Below are 12918 nucleotides of genomic sequence, written 5' to 3'. Positions count from 1 at the left end.
TTTTGTGCCTCAGCTTCCTCATGGACATGAAATGAAATTATTAACTGATACATGTTAAATATGTGTTCTCCCCACCTTAAAGGGTCTTGAAACTGTGTGAAAGCATAGGAACATTGATTTTAGAGTTAGGATGACCCTTTGAGATCAATTCAGGGGTGGGGAAACCTGAGGCCTCAAGGCCACGTATGGCCCTCTAGGTCCTCAAGTGCAGCCTTATGACAGAATCCAAACTTCACAGAACAAATCACCTTAATAAAAGGATTTGTTCTGTAACATTTGGACTCGGTCAAAAGGCTGCACCCAAGGACCTAGAAAGGCAATTTTGGCCTCAAGGCCACAAGTTCTTCACTTCTGAGTCCAACCTCTTCATTTTTACACTGAGGTCCAAAGAAGTCCAGTAATATAAGTAAATACTGAAGCTGGGAATGTGAGCCAGGTGCTGGGACGTAAGTCCAGTACCCCATTCACCGTATAGTGTAGTTACACCTATTAGTATCTATTTTAATGACAATTTAATAAGAATTCCTTCAGTTTTCTTAAGAACTATAGGAAACATTCAGTGATATTAAGAAAGGGAACATGATGCAGCAGAAATAGAAATAGCAATGGATTTTCAATAAGGAAATTGGTCTACCAATTACTAGCTGTGTAACATCGTCGGTTCAGTTTGCTTTTTCTGAGCCTTAGTTTCCTTATCTAAAAAAGATTATTATTACTACAGTAATAGGGTGCTTGTGAGGAGTGTGTTTTATGAACTATGAAAGTGCAAGAAAAACTCAGCTATTGTTACTCATTCAGATGCTTCAAATATTTTTTCCTATCATCTATGGCCAAAGAAAGCCCTGACAAATAATTCTACATATTACAAAAATCTCTTGTAAAATAAAAACTTTAAGATCTATAAGAAAACACATCATGCTCAGTGCAGCATTCAAAAGGTAAAATTTCACTTAAATACATCTTCTGGGATTTTTCATGAGATTGTTTTGTATATTAGTTGAATGGTACTATTTATGTGTTAAGATATGGCTTTAATTTTACCACTGCTAAAAAGCTGTGTCTGCTCTCGATTATCCTGCTTAAGCCATGGTTCACAGCTGGGGGACTGTAACACCTTAATCAAACTTTACCTCACTTTTCCATAGCAGAATAGGCATTAAGGCTTTAGTTTAGAGAGAGTGACATTATCACAGCTCAGGTTTTACTTGCCACATCCTGCTGGTAAAAGGAAATAAACTCACTTGTCTGGACTAGTACTGAGAAGACACAGGAGAAAAAAATTTATGAGGCAAAAGAATAGGCTTGAATATTGACTTAATATTGTAATCAAAAATGGTATTTGAATACTTGTTCAAATAAAATGCTATAATAAGAGTAAAACTATAAAATTTAATATAAAGTCTGGCTTTATTTTAAAAAATTTACAAGTCTGTCTTTAAACTTCAAGTACACATAGCTGAATTATTCATATCTTCCATTAGATGTGGCTTATTGCTTCAATTCCTCTCAAGAAAATACAAGTAAAAATGAATTTTCTTCCACAAAAATGCATCTCCTAATTACATGACACTGTGTTCTGACTTTATTTTGCATCTACCCTGAGTGGCAGCTGTACTGGGTGTGGTGATCATTTGGTCATTTCATGTTTGTTTTACTTGGGCTAGATTCTGGTTCCACTCCAATTTCTAAGCCTCACAAACTGTAAATAAGTGCAGGTTAACTGTATGGCCAGAAAAGTCCACTGAAGGCATCTTGCAAGGCTCGGTGGCACGCAAGAGAAGAAGTATAACCTCCAGCAAGATCCTGTGGTGAAGCAGCTCGGACATGATTTAGATACCTAAAAGAAAAAGGGATAGGTTTATATACAAAGTACAAACCAATAGCTACAACATTTTTTAAAAAGCAACTAATTAAAATAAATACTAAGTTAGTCAATCCTCAACATGTTATAAGTAATTTTTTACATTTTTATTCAGAAATACTAAATCCTTGAGTTATTCCATATGTATTTCTTGGGGCTAACATGGTAGAAAAAAAGGTGTTCCCATTAAAAGGGTTGATCTTGTCATTATTAAGTATCACTACTGAGAACAGTATCCTTTTTTTCAGCTCCACTGTTATTCTTTTAGTAATTTATTTTATTCTCTTTGGCCAAAGCAAACATTTAAAGACTAGGGATATGACAGATATGGTATCTAGTTTGGGTGATATTTTACCCCAGGCCAGAGAATTTGCAACTTCACTTCTAATGAATAAGGAACTAGTTTCTATGATGACAATTTCCATTGTGTCTATTTTTCATGTGTCATTTAGACTTATCCAAACTGTTAAACCGAAACAATACAAAAAAAGAAATGGAGAGAATAAGCCAGTACAGAATCTTGCACCTATTCCATGTTTTGTTTTAAGAGCCCATGCTTCAATGTCTATGATGGAAGACATCTTCCTGAGTTAAAATCTGGCCTCAAACACTTAATAACTATACGACCTGTGCAAATCACTTCACCCTATTTGCCTGTTTTCTCATTTTTAAAATAAGCTTGAGAAGGTAATGGGATACCACTCCTGTATCTTTGCCAAAAAAACTAAACAAATATAAACCACCATAACAAAAATACAACCACAAATGGGGGTCACGAAGTGTCCGACACAACTAAAGTGACTGAACAACTGGTCCTTTGTCTGTTAAACCACCAACAGACTAAAATGCGTCTTCTAAAATCCACAAAACCTTAGGTTCTATGAAACTTGTAGAGGGATTCCCTCAATGTAAATATATTCATGTCAGATGTTAAAATTGTATCTGCTAAATACCTCCAAGGTCTGCCACAACAAAGTTTACTGGGGGTAATGGTATTACTGGGAGTCTGACGCGTGAGAAATGATGGAAGTATTTCCAGTCTCAGAAAGCTTAAAGCAGGATAAATCAGCATGCATAGGCTACCAAATCGCTAGCAAGCAAATAAAAGCTTTTACCACATCCGAAACAGTTAAAATGTTACCAATTGACATTGCTTCAGATGTTCCTGAACTGTCTGCATCTAGTCACTAGCCCAAGATGTATAATCTTCCTTTTCTTTTCCCTAACCCTTCAATGAGAAAAGCACTGTCTCAGATTCAGTAGTTGTAAAGTCATGGGCAGATTCAAGTACTCCAGTAGAATGCTTGTTAATCTTTAGAAACCAACTATCACAAATGAGAACTGGTTTCACAGTTGTAACACAAACTACTGAGCTTAAACTCACCATTTTGATTTGCCACATCTTGGTCTAACCTACTCCTGGGAAAGTTGAGTCATTCTACCTCTGGCTTGGCAATTCAAGCATAAACTTGCACTGTGCACACGGCTTTTTATGTTATCCCGAGAAACCTAAAACAGCTGCACTGCTGGCAGGAAAACACAGGATCACCAGTAAAATATCCAAAACAGTTGCATCTTCTAATTTATGACTGTGCACTGTTTCCATAAAGAGTATATAAAACAGTTCAGCTTTTATAGGTAAAATGTAATAAACAGTCATACTCATTTATGCCATCGATGTAAAAAAGTTTATTTTAAAATGATTAATTATAATTTGAAAACTATTTCTTACTTAATAACTATACCAGGGAAATGAACAATACTTATGTCTATGTATGAACTAGTCCTAAGACGCTTGATTCTTACTACCACTTCAAGTAGACTGAGAAACTGCTCTTTTGCTTATCAAATATTAATTTTCCCTTTTAAAAAATTTACATTAAGCGTATCTGAAAATGGAATAGGAGAATAACTTTTTACAGGAATTAGGATAATTATAGTTAAAGTTTATTATGCTCTTGAACAGCAGTGATTACTTTTGAAGCTTTCAACCTATTTTCACCATAGCAACTTAATTTAATTCCAATTAAAAAAAAAAATCAAACAGTTCATTGTTGGCATTCAACTGTGGTCTTTTATTTTTAAAGTAGCTAACTTTTTTTGTCTGTCTTTCACAGAATGATTTACGCGGAAATGTGTTTTGCATAACTACACATGTATAACTGTCAAACTGCTTGTCTTCTCAATAATGGGGAGGGAGAGAATTTTGAACTCAAAATTTGAAGGAAATAAAAGAATTTTAAAATTGTTTTTATGTGTAATTGGGAAAACATAAAATATTAAATAAGATTACAAAAAATAAAGGAGTTAACCTTAATGTTCTTAAACCTTTAATTATTGTGGTATACCAAAGCATTTTAAAGGATCGGCCACACTAAAACCACACAATGAGAATTTAGTGTTTTGCCTCCTTTTCCACATTAATCCACATCTGTGTTGTTTTAATGCCTTCATGACTGTTACACAAGTACATCTCTGAACTGAATTCCTGGGGTTTCTGGCAGAAGTCAGTATCATTTCATGTACACCTTTACAAAAGCACCAGGAAGAAGCCTTTGCCAAGTCTATTTCCAAAAGTCAAGCTCAGTTGAGTTTTGGAACCTGTAGATAATTGCTCTAACTGGTTAGCAAATTCTAACATATACTGTCTATTTTTCATAGCTTTATTTTAGGTAACTGTAAATCTTATAAGGAGAAACCAGGAAAAAGAAGTTTGCTTATTTTGGTGTATAATTTTTCACATACCTTATTTTTTTTACTAAAAGTAGCCAAAATAAAAGATGATATGCTTTATTATTTCTAAACAGCTCAAAATGAACCAACCATCTGTTCTCAAAAATTTTTGTTTTAAACACTTCTGATTTAGAGGGCATTGTTGTCCTGAGCTGTACTCTAAGGAGTATTTTTCCTTAGTTTCTAGCCCCAGAAGATTATCCTTCAACCAAACTGCATTTTTTTTGATGGGGGGGAAGGGGTAGAGGGGAGGCAGAGGATTTTCCTTGAACTGATATTTCAAGTGAGGTAGTATAATTTACACTTAATGATTCTGTAACATAAAAGATTTCTCCAATATTTGTTTTTACCATTTGCCTTTCTTTAAACGCTTTACTTTTTAGACAGAAAGAATAAGAAAATTAGGGTAGCATGAAAAAATTATCAGATCTATGGGTAGGAGAAGTTCATAACCAAACAAGAGATATACAGAAAATCACAGGAAGTGCAATGGATAACTTTATATAAAATTAAAAAGGGTTTTGCACAAACAAAACCAATGCAATCCAAATTAGAAGAGTAGGGAAGCATAAAAAATATTTATAGTAAGTTTCTCTGATAAAGGTCTCATTTCCCAAATATATAGAAAACTGAGCCAAATTTATAGAAATAAGAGCTATTCCACAGTTGATATATGGTCAAAGGATATGAAGTTTTTAGAAGTTATGAAAAAAGTGCTCTAAGTCACTAATAATTAAAGTAATGCAAATTAAAACAAATCTTGAGATACCACCTCACACCCTTCAGATTAGCTAACATGACAAAAATGGAAAATGACAAATGCTTGAGGGGATGCAGGAAAATAGGTATGCTAATGCACTGTTGGTGAGCTGTGAACTAGTCCATTCTGGGCAATGATGTGGAACTATAACTAAAGGGTTATAAAACTGCATCTCCAACAATACCACTACTGTTTCTGTATGCTAAGGAGATCCAAGAAAAAGACCTATATACAACAGTTCTTTTTGTGGTGACAACAAATAGGAAATCTTCTGCCCATCAATTTGGGAATGGTTGAACAAGTTGTCGTATGCGGTTGTAAAAGAATACTATTGTGCTCTTAGAAATACTAAAGAGAATGGTTTCAGAAGAACCTGGGAACTTATATGAATTGATGCAAAGTGAAGTGAGCAGAACCAGGAGCACAATCTACATAGTAACAACAGCAATATTATTAAGATATGATTATATATATAATATACTTATATTATTATATTATATAATATTACATACTTAGCTATTCTAATCAATACAATGATCATAATAATTCCAAAGAAATCATGATGAAAAATGCTATCCGTCTCCAGATAAAGAACAGATTGGACTTGAGTGCAGGCTGAAGCATTTTTTCTCTTTAATTTTTCTTGCTTTTTAAAAAATATATGGCTAATGTGGAAATGTTTTGCATGATTTCATATATCTCATAGGTATCTTATTTCTTGCTTTCTTAATAGGGGAGGAAGTAATGGGAGGGGAAGAATTTGGAATTGAAAATAAAAATGAATACACACACACTTGCCTTACCCTACAATGTGGCTGAAGCTTTGAATTCAGTTCCATTAGAAACTAGTGAATAATGCTCTCTACAGGAAAAGAGTAAGGGTGTTATTCAAGAAAATACTCTATATTCCTCAGCCATGACAATGAAGCATTTCAGTTCCACATAACAATGAATTCTAACAATATAACTTCTGATATAACATGCTGACTAAATCCCCTTACCAATGGCCCAGCTAAAAATTAAATAAGAAACAATATTGAACAATTTGATTTTAAAGATGTTTTACATGCAGACTAACCTTTATTTCATATCAAACTTTATAGTAACATCTTTTACCAAAACAAAAGTGTTCCAAAAATATGGCTCAAGAGATCCCAAGAAGTAAACTCTTGGGGTAGGATTAGTAAATTAGTAAAGATTAGCTTTCTCAGCCTCCCACCCCACCCCCCACAAATGAAAAGAAAAACAAAACCCATTACAAACACGCATAATCAATCAACTACAAATTTCCACACTGGATATGTCCAAAAAATAAAAACAATCAAGTCTTATTTTATATTCTTAGTCCTTCACCTCTCTATCAGAAGGTGGGTATTTTATTTCTTCATCGGTCCTCTAGAATTTTGGTTGGTCAATATGCTGATAAGAATTCAGCACAATAGTACTCCATCATATCTACATACCACATAACTTGTTTATTCTCCAATTTGTGGCAACCCCTCAGATTTCCATTCTATGTCACCTCAAAAAGATGCTTAGAGTTGCTTTTGCTTAGGACTAAATTTCACTGTTAAATGTATTTTTGTCCCCAGTTGGGTGAATATATTTTTCCTTCTTTTCACCAGTTCAGGTAACATGGAGGTTCAAGTGTCAACTGCTCTTTTACACGCCTTTCCACTTTGTATAAATATCCATTTGTACACCCTGATTAAGTGAATTAATTTTTTCTAGCCTTCTTTTTCTTTCACAGTCCTCAGAGTTTTCTTTTTCTTTTCTTCGTGCTTCTTTGTTGACTTTTTTTTCATGATTTTCTTGCATCACTCTCAATTCTCTTCCTAATTTTTTCTCTACCTCTCTCTTACTTGATTTTAGAAATCCTTTTTGAGCTATTCTATGACCCGAGACCAATTCAAATTCTTTGAGGCTTTGGATGTAGCAGTTTTGACTTTGTTGACTTCTTCTGTGTTTGTGTTTTCATCTTCCTTGCCACCATAGTAACTGTCTATACTCTGAAATTTTTTATTGTAAAGTGGGGCTCTGCTTTTGCGATGGAGGGCTCACCGTCCCAAACTTCAGGGTTTTTGTGCAGTTGTTTTCAGTGATAACTTTCAGTTCTTCCTAGGTGGTATGATCTATTTACTATTCTCCTTGCCTGTACTCTGGTCTTTGAGTGACCACAAGCACTGTTTTCTGTCCTAGAACTGTGACTAAGGTCCTAGCTCCCTTGTGACTGCAAGCTCTGGTGTGCTAGTACTCCTCCTTGCCCTGGGACTAAGACCCAGGGCTGAGACCCAGATCCAAGTATGGGCAATGCAACAGTTCTGCCCAGTGCCAGCAAAGGAACTGCTGTAATCTCCGTCAGATCTCATTAGCCCCTGTGGGCTGAGAGCTCCTTCCCTACTGGACCCTCCATATCCCCAGGGCTTTCTTCTTCCCTTCTTTTTCCATTTTTTCCCCTTAAGATCATCAGGACATAATAGAATCTCTTCTAGGCATTAACTAATCAAACTCCCTCTAGAGATCCTGTTGATGGGAAATATGTAACATCTCTCTCTATTTGAAAGTAAGAAATTTATCTTCATTTAGTCCTTTAATCATTGTTCATTCATGTTTACCCTTTTCTGTTGTTCTTTACTCCTGGGGCAAGGTTTTATATGTTGTCAATTCCTTTTCAAATTATTTCTTCCAGAGCTGTCATCTCTTTTCCAGTCTTTTCCTTAAGTACCCTCATTCTATTTATACAAACATTTAAAAAAATTTTTTTAAGCTCATCTCTTCCAGGAATTCTAGTTGAGTTTGTCCTCAAGCTGTTTTTCTCTGAGGCACTGCTTGTAGATGTTTTGGAGTTATTGTCATCCTTGTCACCATGATAGTTCATTATGGTAGGATTCTTTTTTTGTTTACCCATTTTTCCAGTCTACTTCTAGACTTTGGACTTGATGTTAGAGCTGGGCACTGCCATATTTCTGGAGAAAAAGGTCTGGGCAGGTCCTACTGCTACTTTCATGGAAGTGCTGAGTATTATGTTATTCCAGGATCTTAGGGACAGGCTGGGGAACACATTAAGCTTTCAGCACTCTCAAAGCAGGCTGATCCACAGCAACTCTGATTTCTGCTCCCCTGGTCTGAGCTCTGCAAGTTTCTGAAGCTGAACTCAACTAATTAAAGCAAAAGGTCTTTAAAGGGGTCACAGAATTGAGTTGGAAGGAACTCTTAGCCATCGAGTTCAACCCAGTACCAAAAGGAATTTGCACCAATTGTTGAAGTGGTCTACCAGTCTGTGTTTGAACACCACCAATGAGAGGGAAATCACTACTTCCAGAGACTTTCTAATTTACTTTTGGATGGCTCTATTTAATATGAAGTTTTTCCTGATATCAAGGAATAATTTACCTTTTTGCAGATTTTACCTTTTAAAAGCTTGTTTTTTGGTTCTCTGAGGCCAAAGAGAATGAAGGAAAGCCAGGCCAAAACTGATAGCAGCATGATTTTAAATGATACATGGGCATTTCTGAACTCTAGTTTGAAATCACAAAATCTTTCCTAAATAATGGATTAATTATGAATTAAAACTTTACAGTATCCTTTAACCAAAAAGCTAAATAAACTCAGCATTAAAGCTGAACATGCAACAGACACTTGGGTAAAAAAATGGTCATGAAGAAAATTTGAAGATAATCAAAAAGTGAAGCTAAGTTGGAAAATAAAAGCTACATAATATCCACAGTTATCATTACAGTACAAGTTATACTGTCAATATTTTTTAAATTGTGGAAAAGGTAATCTTGACATTTTGTGATGCTGAAGGATTGTTTTGAAGATTTAAGATAGGATGATTGGCATTAAAAAGAATTATAAATGGCTTTAGCATCACATGAAAAACATGGTGGAGAAGTAATGATCCCCCATGACCTCATAAAGTTTTTTTAAAACAAATTATGTGGCAAAAATAAAGCAACTTCAGCTATCTCCTTGGTTTAAGAGACCCAGAATCCAAAAGCAAGTTAAAACACAAAAATCCATAGTTTACTTGCCAAGACAAAATCCAGGGACTACATGACTACTAAAACCCAGTGACTACTAAATGCTTTTCACACAAATAAAAACAGATCTAAATAACTGGAGAAATGTTCATTGCCTGTGGTTAGACAGAGCCAAAAGAACAAAAGTGACAATTCTACTTAAGTTAATTTACTTATTCAGTGCCATACCAATCAAAATACCAAAGAAGTGTTTTATAGAGCTAGAAAAAATAACAAGTCATATGGAAGAACAAAAGATCAAGAATACCAAGGGAATTAACTGGAAGAAAAAAAAACCATAAAGGAAGGCAATCTGGCTGTACCAGATTTCAAACTATAGTACAAAACAGTAATCATCAAAACAATTTGGTATTAGTTAAATAAAGTGGTGCATGTACAAAAATATTTATAGCAGCTCTCTTTGTGGTGGTCAAGAACTGGAAATCAAGGGGATGCCAATCAATTGGGGAATGGCTGAACAAGTTGTGGTATATGAATGTAATGGAATACTAGGGTGCTATAAGAAATGATGAACAGGAAGACTTCAGAGAGGCCTGGAAGCAGAACCAGATCATTGTATACAGTAACAACCACAGTATGCAAGGAATTTTTCTGGTAGACTTAGCCCTTCACAGCAATGCAAAGACCTAAAACATTCCCAAAGGACTCTTGAAGCAAAATGCCATACACATCCAGAGAAAGAACTATGGAATTGGGATGCAGAATGAAGCAGAATATTTTCTCGTGTTATGTTTTATTTTGTTTGGATTTTTCTCATGGTTTCTCTCATTCATTTTAATTCTTCTATACAACATGATTAATATAATATGAAAATGTATATAATAAGAATAGATGTGTAGAACTCATATAAGATTGCATCCCATCTTGGAGAGGGAGAGGGGAGGGAGGGGGAGAAAATCTAAGACTTATGGAAGTGATGGTAGAAAAATGAAAACAAATTAATTTTAAAAAATAAAATATTTCCACAGCAGAAAAAAAATAAAGTGGTGGATCAGTGGAATAGATTATGTACACAATACACAGTGACTATAGTAATCTAGTATTTGATAAACCCAAAGATCCAACTTTTAGGTTTAAGAACTCACCATCTGACAAATATTGCTGAGAAAACTAGAAAGCAGTTTGGCAGAAACCAGGCAGAGACCAACATCTCACACTATATGCCAAGATGAGGTCAAAATGGATAAGTGATATAGACATAAAAAATAACATCAAAAGTAAATTGGGGAGCAATGGGAAAATGTGCTTGTCAGATGAGATAGAGAGGATCACAGGCAGTAAAAGGGATAATTTTGATTACATGAAATTAAAAACTGCAGCCAAAATTAGAAGAAAAACATAAAATGGGGGGGGGGGGGGGAATTACGCCAAGTTTTTCTGATAAAGGTCTCATTTCTCAAACACATGGAACTGAGCCAAATTTATAGAAAAATAAAGTCCATTACCCAGCTGACAAATGGTCGAAGGACAGAATGGGTGGTTTTCAAAAGAAAATAACAAAGCTATCAATAATCATGAAAAAATGCTCTAAAACACTACTGAGTAGAGCAACGCAAATTGAAATAATTCTAAGATACCACCTCATAACTCTCAGATTTGCTAACATGAGAGAAAAGGAAAAAGACAAATGCTGGAGAGACTGCAGAAAAATTGGGACAATAATGCACTACTAGTGGAGTTGTGAACTAATCCAGCAATTCTGGAAAACAATTTAGAACAATGTCCAAAAGGCTGTAAAACTATATATATCCTTTGATCCAGCAATACCCCCTACTGTTTACCCTTAAGAGATTTTTTTTAAAAAAAGGACCTGTAGTGTACAAAAATTATTTATAGCAATTTTTTTAATAGTGGCAAAGAAATGGAAATTAAAGGAATTTCCATCAATTCAGAAATGGCTGAAAAAGTATGATTGTGATGAAATGCTATTGTGCCATAAGAAATGACAAGTGGGTGGTTTCAGAAAGACGTGGGAATTTGTGAAAATTGAAGTGAACAATACCAGGTGAACACTGTACACGGTAACAGCAATATTCGAAGGAGACAAGGACTTTGTGCACAGTGTGGCCTGGGGGATTTGTTACTTGAAAACTACTCATCTGAACTGTGAGGAGGAATGGAACCTTTGGAGGTGACTAACATCTGGATGAGTGGGAAAATATATAGACCAAGGAAGGAAATTTTGAGGTAAACCAGGAGGGGAGAGGAAGATAGCCAGCAGAGGGTATAGACCACTGGTAGGCTGCATATTCAGGGATTTGGTAAGAGAAGGGCCCTATCACAACAGGGTAGTGTTCACTATGACACCTGTAATGATTGGCATTATTTTGGGAGTGACACCCAATGGAAAAGGGGATTCCACAGGTGGAGTTCTACAAGGAAGTGATAGAAACTGCCTAGAGAAGAGAGCCTAAAAGGAACAGATGCACTGGAAACTTTGAATGGATGAGCAATACAGTAAAAATAGAGATTAGATAACTATAAGGGTCATGAATCAGACAATGAGGGTCTAGATGTTACTCAGTTACTTTCAGCTGTATCCAATTCCTTCTGACCCCATTTGGGGTTTTCTTGCCAAAGGCAGTGGAGTAGTTTGCCGCTTCTTACTCCAGTTCATTTTACAGATGAGGAAACTGAGACAAAATGGGTTAAGTGACTTGCTCAGGATCACACAGCTGGTAAGTGTCTTAGGCCAGACAAGTTCAGGGAGATGAGTCTTCTTGACTCCAGGCCTAGCGCTCTATCCACTGTGTGACTTAGCTGCCCCATGAGAGTCTTGAGTATACAGAAAAAGAGAATGGATAATGAAGAGAATGAGAGAAGTCCTTTTTGGAATGGGGTACAAAAAAAAATAGACTAATGAACAGGACTAATCAAAGGAAAGGAGAGAAAGAAAGAAGCTATTGGGAGGGGGGACATTTATAAAAGGAGAGAAAAATAAGCAAAATACCAAAGGGTAACAAATAACATGGTTATTAGGTTATTAGATAACACATAAGATGAGGAGATGAAGGATTAGGAGGAGAAGGGAGCCAGTGGGAATAAAGCCACCTTAAAAGATACTATGGTAAAGTAACTGAAGGAACACAGTGATGTGTTTACAGCACTGGGGGTGGGAAAATCATAAGTTGGGGGAAAAATATTAGAGACAGATGCAAGAAAATGGGAACCTAAGTTACATAACTTGAAATGTTAATAGATTAAATAAGAGTTAAAAGACTGATGGCATCTTCTAAATGGGCCAGCAAAAAGTGTACATATTTCTCAGCATCACAAGGAACCTTTACAAAAATTCTCTGTATACCAGGGCACAGAGATATTGGGGGGATGGGAGGGAATATAAAAGGGAAGAAACAGTTAATTCAACCTTTAGGACCATAACAAAATATAAACAGTAATTAGTTTAGGGAGCACAAACAAAAGATACAGATACAAATAGAAACTTAATAATGAAATCTTAAATACTGAGTGGGTCAAAAGGCAAATCATAGAAACAACAAATACATGAAAGAAAATAATGA

General features: G+C 35.4%; 1 protein-coding gene across 1 annotated transcript in view; it reads right to left on the bottom strand.

Moving 5' to 3' along the window:
* Positions 1–1388: 1388 nt before the first annotated feature.
* MNAT1 (MNAT1 component of CDK activating kinase) overlaps positions 1389–12918 on the bottom strand; it is a 290992-nt gene continuing 279462 nt past the window's right edge. The window contains exon 8 of the mRNA XM_072629396.1: positions 1389–1837. Coding sequence (XP_072485497.1) covers positions 1717–1837 — 121 coding nt within the window. The 3' untranslated portion in view covers positions 1389–1716. The remainder of the gene's footprint in view (positions 1838–12918) is intronic.

This window comes from Notamacropus eugenii, chromosome 1 (genome assembly GCF_028372415.1).
Source record: "Notamacropus eugenii isolate mMacEug1 chromosome 1, mMacEug1.pri_v2, whole genome shotgun sequence".
NCBI lineage: Eukaryota > Metazoa > Chordata > Mammalia > Diprotodontia > Macropodidae > Notamacropus > Notamacropus eugenii.
This window is presented reverse-complemented; position numbering and strand designations above follow the sequence as displayed.